Raw genomic sequence first — 18,838 nt, 5'->3', positions numbered from 1 at the left:
TCTTCCTCTTCCTCTTCCTCTCCAAACTCTTTGGCCACTACACTCTCCAGCAATGCTTGTTCAATGCGCTGGGAGTCATCACCGAGCTCAAAGTCATCCATAGCAAGTTCGCCGAAGGTTGAAGTTGAGGCAGCTCCTTGTAAGGCAGAGCTGAATGTTGAAGTGACTGGTATTTGATTTTTTTGGTCAGGGAAGGTTCATCCTGATCAGTGGTCCGCTTGCGTATAAGCCGTTGACTTTTTGGCCCGGTTTTTGTGCTTGAATCCAAGAGGGATTTTTTCTTTGCTCGGCGAGACCTGGAGCAAACCCTTCATAAAGTTGTATATAAAGGCGGCTGATCTTTTATAAAGTTGAACGTAAAGATAACTAATATTTCGTAAACTTGGTTCCGATGCCAACTTGATGATGTGAAACGAAAGGTTCACTCACCCTAGCGTGGGAGGAGAATTGAGATTTTCGATGAGCAGTAGATTGGAAAGGGGAGAAGGTGCGGTTGACCGATTGTGGAAGGACCCGAATACAAAATCCATTGGGAAAGAGCCAGGCGTCCCGCCCACCTGTATTCAGAAGGAACCGTAACCTACTCAATCCGCGTTGAAATGGTAAAGAGAACCCTAGGGAGTATTGTTGATCTCTGTAAAGTGGGATTCGGCCTGGGGTGCGATTTTTCTTGATGCTAACCGTAGAAGCATATTTCATCGTGTCGATTTATTACGGTTTGTATTTGATGCGAATGCTCTGCTATGCCTCATCCCGCGGAATTTAACGTAAGAACTGTACGAAAAGCGCGTGCTTTTTTAAACTCTGGGGACTGGAAACTTTGGTGATGGGCACAACGTCGTTCGGTACCTTGGCGGATGATGTTATACCGTCTGAAATAAAGTTGAGCTTCTGGGGCAGTTCTGATATCATCATATCTATGTCTTAACTGAGAATGAATGTCTCGCCAGAAAAAAAAAACACCGTCTGGGATATATTCTGCAAAAGTCGTCATTAGAGAAGGACTCTTTAGAGGCTTCTCCGAGAGACATGTTGGGACTGAAGGGTCATGTCTCGTTAGCCCAAATGGACTTGGAGAATGAATAGGAAGAAGGAAAGATGGGGAAATTAAAATACGAGAGATATGCACGTACTAGGTATTCATTTACGGCAAGAAAGGACAGGCTGGGCCGGCCTATGAACCATCTCTTCCGCGCCAGCTGCCCGCTACCGGCTGCTACTGACTGACAGGGAAATTACTTCGAAGCAATCCAACAGAAGATCAAAAGCGAGACACATAATGATGTTTCTTACCTAGGTAGGTACCTATGCAAGGCAGTTAGTTGTTGGTCACTCTCAGGAGATGGATTGAAAGCGTACTTCAGGCTTTGTTGAAATTCTCGCGAACTAAATCCGTATCTCACTGGGCGTGGACACAAGCGCTCTCAGGGTCTATAACGTACCCGTTACTGTTGAATTTCTGTTATACGACGGTTAGGAGCATCACTTTTTTTCACTAAGAAGGATAACTCGCCAGCACATAACGTATCCGTATAAGGCTCGTTTGGTATACCAGGTTGATAATGTAAGACAAATGTAGCTGAATGGTATAGTCTGGCCATAAAATATACCTTAATTCTGACCTTATACAGTTCAGTGACCTCTTGCGCAAGGTCTTCTCAATGCTAATCAAAAAGAGCACCATAACTAGACCAGTCATATTATAAGTTACCGTAGAATACTCTCAGTGTTCTTTGTTTATATGAAAGTCGTTAAAAGTATATTTGGTAGGATTCTTACAAGAGCACTCCTTCTACATAACCCTCAGATTCAAGGGCGCATTAGATTCACAGCATAGCTTTATTCTCCAGGTCTTAACTAAAACTTATGAATAGAGGCAGGTCACATTATCGCAGGGGCATGCCGTTGCTCAATTGTTAGTTTCTGTTCGTGGCGTTAGAGAGTTTTGTCTTTGTCTACCAGAGATGTCTCTTTTTAGCTATCGGGCGTTCTGTTGCTGTTCCTGAATTCAGCCACTGCTCAATAGCAGAAGAGACATTCTTGTATCCTCCCAATAGCCCAGTCTCCTCAGTGTTCTTTTTATTCCTTTTCTTTTATTATATTAAGCTTCCTAGTAGGTGTAACTTTATAGGTAGGTAGCCCCCCCAAAAGAGCAAGGTCTCCTAACTGAAGTTCTTCTCAAGGTTATAAGTTCGATTCCCATCACGGCGGCCTTTTTTTTAACTTAATAACTATATTCTTATACATATAGATGTAGGACAAGGTAGCAAAAAGAAACCAGGTCGAATCGGGGATTGAACCCAAGACCTTTCGCGAGACACTAAATGTGAGGCGAACGTGATCACCACTACACCACTCGACCTAAGGCTTTTATTATTAGTAGATAGTGTTATTATTATGCTCTATAGAGCTAAAATACTCCTAATTACCTATTTTATCTTAATTTTAATTTTAAATATTAGTTTTAGCTAGCTTTGTTTTCTTTAGTCTAAAGAGTAATTTTTACATCTCTTTAAGATACTATAGTAGTAAAACTATCTCTTTTTAAATTAAAGCAAATTACTATAACTTATTTACTAGCTATGTTATCTCTAGGCTTGTTTTAATATTAATGAATATATATTACGCCAGTCTGGAAACGTTTAGCATAGATAGATACTGGCCCGACGTGTGGGTCCATCTACCGCAGCCCCTCTCATTCGCCAGTTCAAACTCAATCCTCTTAAACGGAAGGCACTCGACGACGACATGGCATCAAATAAATAAACCGTACATGAGTATCACACGTAGTGTTGAAGAGAAGAATGGGTATCTGGCTGCGAACTGGCTTTTTTCTTTTTAATGTGTGAGACTAAGGTGGTGCTGTGAACTCTTTTGTACTATGAGTCTGAGCTACAGAGCAGGGGACGAAGTCGGTATTGGGTCCTGCAAGTCACGTAGTACCCAAGTATCAAAACAAACATCCACAGTACTTGCTAAAGTCTCACTATTGATCAAGCGGATGAAATACTATTGCGTGAATTTTATGAAGACGGTGGCTAGGCATAATAGGCCAAATGCTCAGTGATGTAGCAAAAGGATTTTCTCAGAGTTTGTAAAGGAGTTGCGAAAGAGGGTGGGCATGAAACAAGGAATTAAGAGTGTATCAATGGCGTTGGAATAGTACTAGATATAGACTTGTTTAATAAGATCTTGAATGTGACAGCGCAGAAACCCCCCAGACCCAGGCTCATAAAAAATGGTATCTGCAGCAAAATCTAACTCCTTCAGTTTGAGGAGCAAAAGAAAGGTCTCGGAGGGAGTCGAACCCTCGCTGGCGGAATCAGAATCCGCAGTCATAACCGTTAGACCACGAAACCAGCTTGTTGTGTGGATGTTGAAAAGTCTTTTCGTATTATGGCTCTTGAGAGATTTCTGTCGTTGGATGATAGGATTTCGCGCCAAGTTGCGAGGACCCGCGTATGTCGACATGTGGGGCCGCTCTTACAATGTCTCTCATTTGCCAAAAAAAGAGGGTACTTATTAGCGTCGTAGTTGTAAGTGATTTCAAAGCCTAGAACCAACTTCATCTCTCTCACTCCGTAGCCGACGTGAGAATGCAATCGATACAGTTCACACAGCAACGTTATTCTTATATATACAAAGCCTATAATATCTGTCCGGTAGCTAGCTTTTACATTTCCCCCCTTTAACCTGAGACATCCATCTTGAACCAATGTACCAAGTGTCAAGTAATATAGATCGATACATTTGTAACTAATTATGTAGCCTTATTGACATACTGAAGCTTAAATTCTTACTGTTGTACTTCTGGGGACATAGTGTCGTGTTTGCGCCGTTGATTATTTTAAAGATTGATAGTGCACTGCTATACACACACATAGGCCGATACAAATAATGCATGAGATACGAAAATTCAGCTGTATATAACATGTCTAGATACCTCCAATATAAATGAGAGATGGATAATCAATCTCTTGTTCTTCAAAGTGGTAAATTGGCACTATTAACAACACTCGTCCTGTCCTATCCCACCTACTCTTCCTCACCATCATTATTTTCAACTCTTACCTCGGCACCTGCTCACTATCTACAGGACTTAGCAGAGCATTATGAATGCAAAACCCTATTGTTGAACTACTGATACCGTACTGTTAAGGGCATCCGTCTCGGATGACTCGCCACCTCATGAATGAAAAATCCAAGTCAATAGTGTGCTATCTTTGTGATACTGTTCAAAAACAACATTGGCTATTTCGCACACCCTCGATAAACATTTTGGCATTCTCATATAAACGTCGTCCATACCTTTTTTAGGAGTTTGGGGCATGTGAAAGCGCATGATATGAGTTTTGTCGCCATATTAGACCCAGTTGTTACCTACCGATGTGTTGAGAACTCTTCCCTCTTGTTGCCAGTGCACGCCAGCCGTCCCGGTGCGCAACTGCTTTAAACAGTCAACAAACATTTAGTTATGCTTGAATCAGCTGCCTTGCAATCAGATTTCATTTTCTCTCATTCTCACTACGCTTCGCCTGCTTTCCGCGAGTATCTCCTGTATTCCGCCACAACGGCACCTGCATATTTTCAGCACTAAAGAACGACATCATCTTGACATACTTTTACCTTGTAACATATGCTCAGCTGCTTTTCACATGGAACATTTGCTTACTTCAGTCCTTCAAATTCTCATTGAAGTATTTGGTGCTACCACCAAGATCTGCACTGGAGGCCGTTCAACCCAGGCTCACGCCCTAGGCTTCGACATTGACGTTCGCCTACTCCCCATGGCCTTGTTTCTACCCTGAGGGCGAGGTATGGGTGAGAAGCTTGAACGCCATCACATCGTCACGCCGGGCCCCTGATCACTCTCAGCCGCCAGAGGAGTGGGACAGAGACACCCAAGACCGTGGCAAGGCAAACAAGAGCCAACACGGTGCTTTGGTATCTCCTTGTGAAAGCATTCGACGTCGACTACCCTCTATTTGAAACGAGATTGCTCGGCGCCTACACTTGCCAGTGCGTGATACGACAGCGGTCAGTGGCAGAGTAAGTTTACCATCAATAACAGTGCGTCTGAACGTTTAACAGCATATACTGATACATTTCTAGGCTAGCGGAACGGAAATGACAGCTCGAGACATTTCCTCAAGTTGCAGTGCCTAACGATACATCTCCTCAAGCCAAGGTTAATCCAGTCAATACGTCTTCTATCTAGCAATGATGTCGACGACAAGACTCTTCATGCCTTAGATGAAGTCATTGCCGACAAAGACACAAACGTCAACGTCAACATCGCTCAAGATGCCAACGTTACGGGAGACTCCGAACCAACGACGCTGAATATAATAGCGCCAGCTCTGATGATACCGATAGTTTTGACGGTAGAGACACTTTCGACGATAAATACCACATAGTTTCCGAGCAACTTCAAAACATCCAGGAATCGACCAACCCAAACACGGCGATGATGCGTGACATGGCAATTTGAGATCGAGTCCATGACCGACATGGCGGTTTGTTCTTAACTGTCATGAAGCAGATATGGACCGTCGTCTCTTTGTTACTTGTAAAGGGGACCTTCGTTTTTGGGTGCTTTGGCCTAGCGGTCTTCGCGACATAAACGCTGCTCGACTAGCATCTCGATATGCTTAAGTTAGGCGTTCTCAGGGGTATTGTGATCGGTCAGGGTACTGCAAACGTACCCAGCCGGTCCTCAAGACCGTCTTTGACCAGTGCAACACTCATGGACGCAAGTAAAGGGATACGACGCAATGCGTCTAGAGTCTAACAAAAGCAAACGCCGATCGTATTCACGCGGTGTCGTCTTCTTCTTTTCCTTTTCCAACTGATACCTTAATTTTGGGATTGAAGATAGGACATCTCTCGGGGACTGTCTTGTGATTGCAAAACATTTCGGGCTGAGACATGAGACAAAGGACGACCCGGGTATAGCAGAATCACAGACATATATCATATCGGGTAAACATGTTGGGATGCAAGACATCAGGGTCTGCAAAGGATTGGGATGGCGGTTTAGTGGGAAGTCATGTTGCTATAATTTAAACTCGTTCAAAACTCCTTTATGCACTCTTAGATGCTCCAAAGGCCATGGTTAAAGATCGTTCTGCTTCCGTAGGAGCCACAACAACGATCTAGTGCGATGTCCAAGGCCTGTTGAGGTGATGATTATAGTATATTATGTCTTGTATAATATTAATCTGCCTAGAAGAGACTATTTATAAATATTGCCTTACGAAGTATCACAAGACACCAACGAATTATAAAGTCACATTAATTGATTGAACTACGCTAACTTTTTGCTATTACTCGACATCTTCTCTGCTGTACTCCTTGATATCTCCCTCAATGTATTCCCTAATGCACTTGTTGACTTCCTCCAAAAGCTAGCGTACCTCAGAATCAATTGTCGGCATCCGGCTCCAATGGCTTCATAGATTTGCGAATTCCTTTGTACTGACTCTTCACCTCTGAAAGCATACCGACCGGCGGCTTTCGTGAAGCACGATTCTGGGGTCAAAACGCCGCTCGTTTCCCGTCTTGCTTCCCGCTGCCTCTTGACATGAACACATCTCTGACAATACCGTCGTCGGCAGTGACGGGGTCTTGCGCAAAGTCCGAGATGGCGTTCTCGTCGAATCGGGGGCAGTAGCGAGTTGCGTGGGGGGTATTGCATGTGGTGCAATGAGGTGCCTCCTTGCATATATATACCATATGCCTATGTTTAAGGCACCTAGTATACCATTCGGTCCATTGAGGACGAGACTTGCCCTTTTCAAGAGCGTACACGGCATTGCGGTCCTTCAGAAACTTAACGCAACTGCCCAAATGAGAGTTTTCAGGAATACTCTTTGCGCGACCAATCGTAATGGTGGAGGAAGCTCAGCCACGCTAACCTGCGAGAGAAAGAAACCAATGTCACTTCTCTGAGCGCGATAGGGTATGACAATGAGGACAGTGCCTCGTCGGACGTTGATCTCGTCGTCGCCTCTTTGGTGGTCGCCAGCGTCCTTTGCATTGAGTAGCTTGCCATCACGGTAGAGTTGTGGCGAGAGAGACGGCTAGATGTGCGGTTGCAAGGTTTGTGTAACTGGTGCCAACCTGAACTTCAGCAGCTTCGGGGACGTCGATGAAGACATTGGGGTACTGCGACCCAGTCTCCGAGGCACTCGGTGATAGCGGCAGTCGCAGGAGTGGCCTTCTTTTTCATGATGTTCATCTGACCATCATAGAATTCTTTCCAGATGAAATCTGCAGCGTGGCCACGAGCGCGGTAATTGGATTTGAGGCGATACTGAATTGCCCCTGAGTACTCGATGCGCTTGAATAAGCTTGTCTTGCGCTGCAGGCCAAAGAATTATTTCTAACCATAACGATCGACAGTCGTGACGACAGGCCCGAATTGTCTGACATCGCCGATGAGGAGGAATGATGCCTCCAGATATTTGGACATGGGGATGAGCGACATTGACTCGGTCATACGGTTCGCTCCGTTCAGCACAATGAATCCCATTTCGACCTTGGCGTGGTGACGCTGGCGCAAGTGAGCTTCCAGGTCTAGAGCCGTAGCTGCAAGTTGAACGTTCACTGGCTGCTCTGCATGTTGCTCGATGGCTGCAGGGCTTGGAACGGTGATCCTGGAATAGAGACTTTCCGCTGCGATGTTGGTATAAACATTATCACGAACGCTGGCAAGTCTCTCCTGCAGAGTATCCTGCTTAGCTTCGTTCTCTTGCTCAATTGCCTTATCGGGTTGTGCCTGGCAAGATAGCTCTTGTATCTCGCCCTTATTCTCGGCAAGGCGAAGGGCTCATATGATTCCAAGCCTTGTCTGTGTCCGCCTTTCGAGTGAAAATGCAACACAGGGCATGGGACGATCTTCGTACTCAACCCTGAGATAGGCATAAAAAGGGGCATCGATGTTTAGGAATATGTCTGCCACTCCGTTGGAGATATCGACGATAAAGTACCAGCGCAATAATTGGTAATCGGCTGAGATACCATAAATTCGTAGGTCATTGTCTTTGGATCCAAAGAGAATAAGGATTTTTGATGACGACAGCTTGCAATACAGTATTCCACAACTTGCTTGCAAGGTCATTCTGTAGCGTGATTTCTTCGATGGCGCCACCTATCATGGGAACCGTCTGCTGTTCGCCGTCGAGGAACAAGCTTGTCGACGGGACTGGCTTATTGGGGTGCTTGAGATCCTCCATAACAAAATTGTCATAAGATAAGCAAGGGTCCTGGACTCTGGGAAGGACCAAAGCCGAAAAGTGGCCTGAGGTGGAAGTTCCAAGTGTTCCAGAACGGCGTCTACAATCTCTTGGACAGCTTTTGGGTGGTTGTTGCGTTTCTGCTGGAATGACGGCGGCTTGAAGGTGATGATATCCTCACGAGAAACGCCCACTCGCAGGGTAAGGATAGTCTGGTAGTGTTAGCAATATCTAAAGCATGGTGCTGCTCCTCTTCGGGTACAGTTGACATAAATGAGTCACTCACTCTAGGCGGTTCGAATCTACCCATCTGTTGATGGGCCAGAAGCGGGTGTAAGGAGACCTGGTCAGCGGTCTGAACGTCCGCGATATGTGGCTTTCCGAGAATCATCTGCAGTGGGATGATGGCTATCGCAAACAAATGGGTCTGAGATTGATGTCGAACGGAGAACTGTAATTTCATTGCTGGCTTGGCGTAAAGTCCCATCTCAAGTTTGGCGTGGACGTGAAGTCCTGGACCGATGGGCTGAAGTGTCGAGCCAGGGATGATCGAGTCATCAATATCGAGGAGACACTCGACCCACCTACTTCCTGATGTTGTTTGAGTATCCATATCGCTGTCTGGACTAGTATATTGTGCAGATATGTTGGCTGAGGTAGAGATGGGTATATAAATGCAAATGTATTACTCATTCAATCTTTGCAGAGATATGAGTTTAACAGTAAAAACAAACATTGCTATAACATTATGTGGTAAACCGTAGGCAAGTCAATGAGCCACAGGGCTCAGAGAGGAGTATATATTGTTGGTGGTTGAGAAAACGAGGGATATGAAAGGAATAACGGAATTTAAGAAAAGTCTGCTTCTGCTAGGCAACAGATTTAGGCAGACGTGTTTATTGATTGTTCGCTGATTGCTTACTGATTGTTTAAAATATATATTTGCTGTGACAGCTGGCATGCACTGGCAACAGGAGTAATTACGACTGTTTGCTGTGGCGGCTGGCGTGCACTCCTCAATCACACCTAGGCAACCCGTCATAACTGAGTCAAGGGCAGGAAAAGATCGATCTAATAAAATTCCAATCTCCTGAGAACCATAACATACTCTTACAGAAGAAAGGAGTTACGTTGGAGATAGGACGGCATAAGATAGTATGCTTATAGTATCAACTGGTTGCAATGAAAAGAGCTTAATTAATTATCTGATGTTTGTCTTGGGTGCCTCTAAGTCTGTTTTATACAACCAAACTTACTGCATGGACTACATCCGATGCATTTTCACGGCCAGTTACAGAGTAAGGCATGAGGTTTGTAATAGGCTCTGTTATGACTGCGGATTCTGATTCCTCCAGTGAGAGTCTGAATCCCTCCTAGACTTGTCTTTTTCTCCTTCAGCTGGAGGAGTTGGATGTTTACGGTAGATGACATATTCCATAGAACTTGGCGGACTTGCTGGGGAAATCCCTTTTAATACTATATTGATTTAAACTTAGTCATATCATATCTTGAAGTACCTAAGATGGGACAATAAGGAAGAATTAGAAACAGTACTTTACTATGAGTACATATGTACAAGAAAGCAACAAGTTAGCACAGTTGTTTCAATTACTGTGTCATGGAAACCATTGTTAATATGGTTTGTCAATGTCTTGTTATATTTCATAAAGCAACATTCTCAATAGCCTCTTATAGGCTTATTTATTACTAGATAAACCATAACAAACAAGGACTTCTGGCGCTGTCATGTTTAGAACGACATGCTTTTATGTTTTCTGGTATAACTATAAACGCAAAGTCATTCCTTTATCTACTACTTGGACTCGTTGGCCAGAATGTTTTCCACCCTCTTGACCTTTTCCTCAGCCGTCTGCTTCTTGTCCGTTCTGCAAACTCATCGTCAGTAAAACATCCTTCCAGTATACCCTTGTACAAGATACGTGGCGAGATAATTGAACTTACCGGCTACCCACTCTCATGGACGACTGAATCCTCACCACGCCGCGCTTGTGTACAGCAGCATGAGCCTTTCCTACAGCCGCCATAACTTCATCCCAAGAGCCCTCTGTTATTCAATTGTTAGCTATCACGTCCTTCTCCATAAAGGCCACCGCAAAAGACAGGCATGCTGTCGGAGAAGCGGGACAAAATGACGCACCGACTGTGGTACCGGCAGAGTGGAGGGTATACTTCAATCCACTCGCCTTGAGGACCTTTTGCACCTCGGCGATATCCTCTGCAACGGAAACACTCCCTGTTCCGAGCTGTTACATGTTAGTATCCGTCGATTCGCGAGTGCCATGACCCTAAACAGGCATGGGCGGGCGGGGAGTTGTTACTCACGGGAAGAAGGCAGAAGTCGACATAGCACGACTCTGGCGTAGCAAGGCTTTCGTAATCCATTTTAAAGGTCTTGATAGATGTTTTGATGAAGAATGTAAAACTGTGTTGAGGGAAGAGTGAGTTGATGTTGTTAAAGGCTATGGGTCTGAAATCGGACGAACTAAAACTCGCTGCCAATTGGCTGAGAGGACGTCACCAAGACCAAAAACAACTTCATGATGCTTAAATTACTGACATTATCACTGATGAATATGTATCTTGGTTACATACAAGTTATACGATTCATCACTGTTGAAACTGGTATTTGCTTTGCAGGGTGGCTTCTTTGCCTGTTCATTTAGTGTATCTAGAGGTAACGATATGTCGTATCCATCTTATGTGAGCCCTTCTATTCCAACTCTATGCTCATATGTATGTGTATGCCCCATTCATACATCTATCAGTCTAGAAACAGAATTCCATGCTTGTCTTAAAATGTAATTTATCAAAATCCAAGCTTGCTAGCCCCAGAAACGCCTCGCTATATGCCCAGAATGACCGAACCGGATTAAACGGCAGGGTCGGATCGAACCTGTGTAAAGAAAGGAATGATGGTATTTGTGAAAGAATAAAGACAAAAGGGAATATGTTTGAATGCTCAATGGCATTCTGAGATTGGTGTTTGTGTGTTTACACCAAGAGTACGGCGGCAGCGACAAAGGCTGTCAAGGCAACCATGCCGACTTGTCTATCGTTGGCAATGGCCAGGGACTCGTCTGATTTGACTGCCTCGCGACCGGTAGCATCAGAGACGCCGTTCATCTTGTCCGTCGCAGCAAGAACCTGGCCCTTCTCAAAGAAATCGACCAGCACAAAGTTGGGGGCAACACCCCACTCCTGTCGGCACTCCTGAAGATGCTTGCCCAACTGGCCTGCTTGGCTGGTACCGTCGCTGTTGACGGTGTCGATGTTCTCGGTATCGGGGATGAAAAGATCGCTGTTGGTGGCGAGACTCTGGTACTTGAAGTGGTTGACCAGACTCATCATGCCGTTGGACAGGGCTGAAGCGGCATCCTTGATCTTGGAGGGACGGTTAACGGTGCAGTTGAAACCGGTCAGTTCGGGAACTTCAAAGGCTGTCTCGAAGATGTAGTTGAACTCGGGCATCAAGTAGGGGTACTGGATCGAAGCGTCGATGTTGGTAACAAATGTAACCAGGCGCGTCTTGGCATCAATCATGGACTTGAGAGTTGGCCACTCGGTGGTAGCGTTCTGGCTGGATTGCGCATAAGCCAATTCGGCAATACCGGAACCGTTGATGACCTTTCCAAACTCATCGGCGGTGGCATCGTCAGAGTTGACAAGCAGAATGGTAACGACCTCGTTGGCGTTGGCGTTGGCCTTCATCCAGACATTAATCTTGCTCAACCAATCCTGAAGCGTCCCAGCGTCGAGAATATCACACGAGGTGTGACATAGGTGAAGAGCGTTGTTTTCCTTGTGGACTTGAGCCTGGAGAAAACGAAGACCAGCATCGAGGGCATCTGTGGCGTTGAAGTTTTGGTTTCCTGCGGCTGTGAGGCCACTGTTGCCGTCTGTTAGAAAGGAGCTTCCGTGAGCGCCCATGTGTGTGATGTTGTTGTAGTTGCGGTCGCAAAGATCGGGAGAGTTGTTGCATGCTGTTGAAGAACTAGATCCTGATCCAGATCCTGTTGATTGTGGGAGAGCGTAGACAGCTGAAGTGGCAGCGAGGACTCCAGCCACTATGGAGCGAAGTGAAGAGTGAAGCATCTTGATATTGGTGTTTTTTCTTTCCTTTTAGTTAATAGAATAACTTGTCTATGTGAGATTTAAAATGGAAATGAAAAAGAAACAATAATAGAAACAGATATGTGATATGAAATAATAAAAATGAACAAAGAGAAAGAGAGCGCTCAAGTATATAGATCGATGGGCAGGTACGTAAGTCTAAAGGGGACCGGCACCCCCTGTAACTTTTAGAACTGAAGCTGACGTCGCCCCCCGGTCCAATTTTTTTTGGTGGTTGGATGGTCCCTGAGCCAGTCCCTGAGCCTGGAGGCTCGAAATGATCTTCAAACGAAGCGAAAAAGCCAAGTCGAAAAAAGAGACGCAGGCTTGATGCTGCGCCCCTTGAAACGTCAGCAGTGGAGATATCCCATTGGTTACCAGCGCTTCAAAACATCAACGAGACAGCCCAGACTGTAGGCTAGTCAATAGCCTCAGGTAGACTAAGAAAAGATTATTTAGTTTTCTGCTATTATGCAGTGCTACCATGTCGTAAACAGAGTGTTTTAGGTACAGTTTGAGATTATTGAGTCTTTGTCTTTGTCTCTTTACGACACGCGTCATGTCTTCTTATCGAGGCTGGCCAGCATCAAATGATCGACAACTCCAACCATCTATTTTCCACTCTTTGCTCCGATCAAAGAAACAATAAGCATCATGTTACTTCCAAGATGACTGCCAAGAAAATAGAGACAAAATGCGGGAGCCGAGACCGTGTCTCGTTTAAAGACATATGGACGGATACCATGCATGCCACATTCCGGGGTGTTTACGTTTGTAGTGAAAAAAACGCCTTACCGTTAATAACAAATTTGACTTGAATCTCGTTTGTTTACTCAATCTCAAATCCTTGAAGTCTCGAAATTACTACTCTTCTGTAAAGCATTTACTCATCAATAGCGATCGTACTCTCAAACTTTTATCCAACCTCTTTTGTTTCTGCATAGCGATGATCTCTGCATATGACATGTCCTGGGTGGCGGCGGGAGGCTGAGCATAAAAAACGTTGGTGGTATCCGCTTCTATTTTTATCGTTTTTTTATGCCCGCTCCCGCTTCCCGTCACGACGCGGCTCAAAAAATGACCACCTCATAATAGGAAAGGCTCATCGAATCAATCGATATTGCCAACACGAGGTTTTCACATGAGCTTGCCACGAGATAGTTGCTTTATAAGCCGCCAACCTCGGTCAAAGAATACCAAGAAACAAAAATAGTCCTAAAATAATGCAAGCAACAATCTATCAATAGCTATAACTATAGCCGATAGTTATACTCCGCAGCTGCAGTTGATAACTAGTAACATCTCCAATAAAACATGAATAATTCAGAGACTCTCATAATCAGGGTATACTAGCATTGTTTATTCTCCATATCTGCATAGCCAGGCTTCATCCGATCTAATCCATACCACTGTCACTTTTTAAAATTCCATGTGCATCGGATCGCCAAGCTGCCAGGGTTCCTTCCCCATCCCTCATATGCATAATTTACTCAGGGTCATCGTATTCCTCCTTCTTATCCGATGAAGCCGCAGCTTCAATATCCTTCAGCTGCTTCTTTCCCTCCTCCGTAGTAGCATCGATGATTTGCTCTTCCAAACTCAAAATGTTGGCCTGTAAATCATATCGTTAGCCATGTTGCAACTCTATTTAAAGTGCTGTAACTTACCTCGCCAAAGAGACCCACGAGCTCCTCAGCCTCGTCAATCGGCATCTCGCCCAGCACCTTGTTCACCTCGTCTAGGTTACCCGTCTCCAGAGCCTTGCGCATTTCGGGGGCGAAATGCTCAAAGATCTCGCGCGCTTCCTGCTCCTCGGGGTCCTCGCTGTCAGCAGCAGGAACCTTGATGTTGATGACCGTGCCAGGTTCCACGGCGTGCAGCTGGATCTGCTCAACGCCTTCTGTTTGACCTTCCTTGGCTCGCTCCGCTAGGATCTCGCGGGAACGGGTTCTGATCTTCATATAAGTTTCTTGCACATCCTTGTAAAACACCTCTTGCGCTTGGTGTCCCTTGGTCATGATGCGCTTGAAGAACAGTCCAACACCATCCTTGCCAAGGGCCCGGCAGTACTGTAGAAGCAGTCCCTGGTGAATGTACTGTCGCGATAGGTCATCCTTGCCCTCCAGAGCAGCATCAAAAGCCTGGACAAGAAGACCATCGGTCTCCTTCTCGACCAACAGTTGGGGGTTCTGTAGCAGGAACTGGAGACTGGTCTGGTAGTCGTTCGCCTTGATGGTACCAAACTTCTTTCCAGCTGGTGAAGACTCGATATCGCTGTCGTCGTCAATCTTGACGTCTTGCTTCTCGGCTCCCGAGCTCGACGAAGATCCCGCGGCGGCGCCAGGGTTCAAAAGCTCCACCTGCGTAGTCTCCTTCTTCTTATCTTCGGGCGTAGACTTGGCGACATGCGAGCTGTCGAAACCTGTGTGAATTCCCTCGCTGGTGATCTTTCGGCCTTCCTCCTTCTCGAGCTCCGCCAGCTTAATCTCAAGCTCTTTCTGCAAGTTGGTAACCTTGTCCTCATGTTCCTGGATCTCAGCAATCATGGCCTCGTATCTGTTCTCAGGCTTCTTCTCATCCAGAGCCTTGTTGACCTGGTCCAGGAGTGTAGCCATCATCTTGGTGTACGACGGCTGCTCCTTCTCGTGAGTGTGAACTCCCTCAGGTGGTACGGGGGGCTTGTCATCCTTAGGGTTTCCAGCCGACTCCATCACAGCTTGGAAAGCAACCTCAGCCGGGTTTCGGGTGGCAGCCTCAGAGGCATGAGCTCGGAGCGATGCCAAGAGGCCTGAAATGCGCTTGATCAATCCATCGTTGACTATACGCTCGTACTTGTAAGTCTCGATCTGAAGTTTTCTATGCTGGCGCTCCTGATGAATCTGGTTCTGTTTCGCGCGAATAAACGATCGCTTATCGACGTTGGGGTGCACTTCAATGTCGGAATCGTCACTGAGCTCCAGTGCGTCCTAGCAGTAAAGTCAGTAGCCGCTTGAACCTTATTGACCTCGCCTACTTACCCATTTACTGTAATCCACAGGCATTTTGTACTCTCGGATCAAACCTAATTCAAATTGTAGTAGGATACACCAAAGTGAAATGTTGAGAGTTGTTCAATGGAAGTTTCTGGACTGCTGAAGAGCAGCTACCCATGATGGCGGGGTGTTGACGCTCACCCCACTACAAGATCGTGGCGTAAGTTGACACAGCCACAAGTGTCCAGATGCTATAAGAGGCAGAATGGACATTAATTATCTTTCTATTGACGCTTATAAAGGTCTTCACAGTGAGACAAATAGACAAGCTATTGACCTTGACAAACGTATCACAAATACCAGGTCGGAATATCATCACTTGTTAATCATTCGAAGTGCCCACGATTTCTGACGATATATCGTTGAAGCATGTATCCTAACGCCATGGTATCATCCCTTTGCCAGTTCCTCCTCAAGAGCAACAAGCAACTATAAACGCTTTATCCCATACCTTTAAATCCGGTCCCGCTCTAACCCATGAATTGCAATGCCTTCCTTTCCTCACTTCTTGACCCCACGGGCACTGACCTCGCCCTTTTCACCAATATTAAGCTTGACCCGACACTCAGGACAGTACCATTTAGTTGTGCGTGCAGGGACTTCAGTGAGTCCAACACACTCGAGGTGAAACCATTCTTGCTTGCACTGCCCGTTTGTCAGTTTCGTGTTCAGCTGCTTTTGACGCAGTGTTGTGAAGAGTGAGCAGCTGTTTGCTAAAGAGTCGCATACCTCGGAGTTTTCGCAAGCAATCATTGTGCCAAAGCTGACCCTGTTACAGAGGCAGTACTTGGGCTCGTCAGGATCGATGGGGTTTCCATCATCATCTACATCCTCCAGCTCAACCTCGGCAGAACCCCTGTCCTTCTTAGGTCGAGCCTTCTTCTTGGGTGGCGCCTTTCGCTTACCAACAGCGCTGTTACCGCCGCTTTTGGTGGTGCTAACAATTCCAGGAGCAGGCCGCTTAGTTCGCTTTGGTGGTCGAGGCTCGGGCGCCGGCGTGTTGCGAGCAGTGCTCGCTCGTCGTGGGCGATCTGCAGCTAACGAGAGCTGCGGCTCTTGACTCGCAGCTTTACCTCGAGAGCTCGGTCGACGGATGGCGAGGCCTTCGGGGCCAGGGGTTATTCGAGGAGTGGGGGCGCGAGAGGGTACCTGTCTGCTTGCTACTTCAGGAGCATATTGAGGAGGTGGGGGAGGTGGGGATTGTGGAGGAGCAACAGCAATCTGTACAGTTGCTGTTTGGAGTAGTGGTGATGTTTTTGGTTCAGATTTAAGGGTTTCTTCTTCAGATACCTCGGGGATCGCTTGAATCGCTGGAGGATCTGTCTGCTGTTGCTGTGCTTGCTGTGTCCTCTTTGCAGCATCGCCTCGGGTTTCTCTTTTAGTGTTCTCCCTCACTGGAGGCAGCACAGGGGTGACCGATTTTCGTCCTTCAGAAAATGGCAGAGGGACTGGGGTCTCATGGGGAGGGCCAGGAGGCTTGGTAGGTCCAGTATTTGACGTTGTAAATGGGTTGGGTGTTGGAGACTTGGCCGATCCCCTGGTCGCCATAGCAGGAATGGGTATGGGAACAGGAGTCTCGGCATGTGATGCCACAGGCTGATCAACGGGTGCTGCTGCAGGCGTGGGCACCGGGTTTTCGGGACTCGGGCCCTTGCTTAACGTGAGTTGCGTAGGCGGAGGGACCGGCGTTTCGGTTTTGGTCCGCTTGACCTGAGGTCGGCTCTCGTTCTTTTCGGCGCTCCCATTGGTATTGGCAGGCTCTTCGGGTTCTGGTTCTCGTTTGCGCTTCGTTGATCGCGATGCTGCTCGAGTTTTGGTGGGCTTGGGGGTTTCCTTGACGGGCGTCTCAGACGTTGGGGTCTTTGGCGTGCCATTACTCCCATTATTGTTGTTGGTTGTGGTATTGTTGTTGTTGTTGGCATTTTTGTTCCCATTTCCGTTTCCGAGAAACAATTTAGCAGCCTCGTTCATTTTCCTCGCTGACTCCTCTGCTTCCTCAGCTGCCATCTTGGCAAGAGCCTCCCTTTTCAATTTCTTAGCTTCATTGAGCTTCATACCACGATTGCTGGTGGCGACCTCTTCCGCAGACAACGTGTCTGGACTCAAGGCACCAGCTGGCAACTGTTTCTCTCCTGATTTGGTATCCACGATTGCCTGAGGAACCACGGGTTCGAATCGTTCGCCCTTCTCTTTCGCGTCCTTCTTAGCTTCATGATATGCGTCAGGGCCGCGGCCAAGAGCTTTCAGCTCACGAGCAATCATAGTCTCGCTGGGGGTCCACGTCGCATTCTTCTTCATGCGCTTTCGCAACTTGGCCAGCTCATACTGGGTAAGCTGCAACCACGGGGCATGGGGACTACCGACAACCGCGTCGTCAGGCGGGGGCTGAAGTAGAGCTGCGTTATTGGCGGCGGCCGCTTCGCTCAGTGCGGGTGTAGCATAGGTAACTGGACGAGCAAGACGGCTGGGCGTTTTTGGTAGTTTATTGCTGACAAGCTTGATCCGTGGTGCTGGCCCAGGTGTTCTTCGGTTTTGCGCTGTCGTGTCGGAATCATCGTCTGAGCTTACATCGCTTTCGTCTGTGAGGATGTCCTGATCGATATCGTATGGCGCTAGTACTTCTCCTGGCACAATGATCCTAGGCCCTTGTGGTCGTCGATGTTTCTGGCCATCTGCCGCAGTCTTGAGTGCCTTGCTCCTGGCAGCTTGTGGTGACTTTGTTTGAACTGGACTCTTTTGCTCCTCGGTTGGGTAGTTATCCCTCATACTTTTAAGTTTCGATAGCAAAATTTTGGCCTTGCTGTAATGCCTACTGATATTGTCCGACATTCTGATAGCTTCAGCATGAGCAAAAGCGCGAGAGCTGACGGCCTGGTCGAGATGCTCTGAAATATCGGCCCGGAGCTGTACTGGCGCCGGGCGCTCCTCCATATTGATTTTCGGTAAGGAACCCCATAGTTCGGTCAAGTCGTGGATCTTGAGTGAAGCGTTCGCGTACCTCTCGTCGAGTTTCCCGATGAGAATCAAGGACCGCACGACATCGGAGGGTAGATAATCGGTAAAATCGAGAAAGTCGGTGACTGTTGTCTGCGCATCCGGATCTACGCGCGACTCCATGGACGCGAGGCTGTCGATGCGCTCTAGCGTGGGTGCCCGGAATGATGTCTGGTTCTTGGGCGAGATAACCTCCATGGTGGTGTCGCCATCGGGGTCTGCTGCTGCTGCTTCGGCCATGGCGGCGCCTAGGCCTTTAGCTCTTGGAGTGCGCTTAACGGGGCCAGTCGTGTATCAAGCAGGATTCGGGGATTTAATCTGGATAATTCGGTGATGCCATTTGATGATGATGTGGTCGATCGCGTTCACTCTCTGGTCGGGCGCGATACGTCAATCAAGGGTGTCAAGTCGCGAATGATGGAAATTGCGCTAGTACCTGGTCGA

The 18,838-nt window shown here is 46.9% G+C and overlaps 6 protein-coding genes across 6 annotated transcripts, besides 3 other annotated features; 1 reads left to right on the top strand and 5 right to left on the bottom strand.

Moving 5' to 3' along the window:
- Positions 1-122, top strand: FPSE_01510 (uncharacterized protein; the record flags this gene model as incomplete). Its single annotated transcript, XM_009254630.1, has 1 exon — positions 1-122. A coding segment is annotated over one exon (122 nt), but the record flags the coding sequence as incomplete, so codon positions are not given.
- A 2,308-nt stretch (positions 123-2,430) lies between these two features.
- Positions 2,431-2,467: a repeat region.
- Positions 2,468-4,630: 2,163 nt separating this feature from the next.
- Positions 4,631-4,851: a repeat region.
- A 1,686-nt stretch (positions 4,852-6,537) lies between these two features.
- Positions 6,538-8,850, bottom strand: FPSE_01511 (uncharacterized protein; the record flags this gene model as incomplete). Its single annotated transcript, XM_009254631.1, has 7 exons — positions 6,538-6,717; positions 6,918-7,082; positions 7,169-7,363; positions 7,433-7,780; positions 8,094-8,231; positions 8,342-8,449; positions 8,524-8,850. The coding sequence occupies 7 exons, from the start codon at positions 8,848-8,850 to the stop codon at positions 6,538-6,540; spliced, it is 1,461 nt and encodes a 486-aa protein (XP_009252906.1).
- A 1,200-nt stretch (positions 8,851-10,050) lies between these two features.
- On the bottom strand, positions 10,051-10,640 carry FPSE_01512 (uncharacterized protein; the record flags this gene model as incomplete). The annotated part of the gene is made up of 4 exons (XM_009254632.1): positions 10,051-10,123; positions 10,200-10,302; positions 10,396-10,501; positions 10,581-10,640. The coding sequence occupies 4 exons, from the start codon at positions 10,638-10,640 to the stop codon at positions 10,051-10,053; spliced, it is 342 nt and encodes a 113-aa protein (XP_009252907.1).
- Positions 10,641-11,249: 609 nt separating this feature from the next.
- Positions 11,250-12,350, bottom strand: FPSE_01513 (uncharacterized protein; the record flags this gene model as incomplete). Its single annotated transcript, XM_009254633.1, has 1 exon — positions 11,250-12,350. The coding sequence occupies one exon, from the start codon at positions 12,348-12,350 to the stop codon at positions 11,250-11,252; it is 1,101 nt and encodes a 366-aa protein (XP_009252908.1).
- A 1,504-nt stretch (positions 12,351-13,854) lies between these two features.
- Positions 13,855-15,409, bottom strand: FPSE_01514 (uncharacterized protein; the record flags this gene model as incomplete). Its single annotated transcript, XM_009254634.1, has 3 exons — positions 13,855-13,980; positions 14,036-15,334; positions 15,386-15,409. 3 exons carry the CDS (start codon positions 15,407-15,409, stop codon positions 13,855-13,857), a joined length of 1,449 nt encoding a protein of 482 aa, XP_009252909.1.
- Positions 15,410-15,901: 492 nt separating this feature from the next.
- On the bottom strand, positions 15,902-18,634 carry FPSE_01515 (uncharacterized protein; the record flags this gene model as incomplete). The annotated part of the gene is made up of 2 exons (XM_009254635.1): positions 15,902-16,045; positions 16,130-18,634. 2 exons carry the CDS (start codon positions 18,632-18,634, stop codon positions 15,902-15,904), a joined length of 2,649 nt encoding a protein of 882 aa, XP_009252910.1.
- Positions 17,283-17,329: a microsatellite.
- Positions 18,635-18,838: the final 204 nt, after the last annotated feature.

This window comes from Fusarium pseudograminearum, chromosome 4 (assembly GCF_000303195.2).
Source record: "Fusarium pseudograminearum CS3096 chromosome 4, whole genome shotgun sequence".
NCBI classification, from domain to species: Eukaryota; Fungi; Ascomycota; class Sordariomycetes; order Hypocreales; family Nectriaceae; genus Fusarium; species Fusarium pseudograminearum.
Note: the sequence above shows the minus strand (reverse complement) of the source record. Positions and strands in the feature narration are given on the sequence as shown.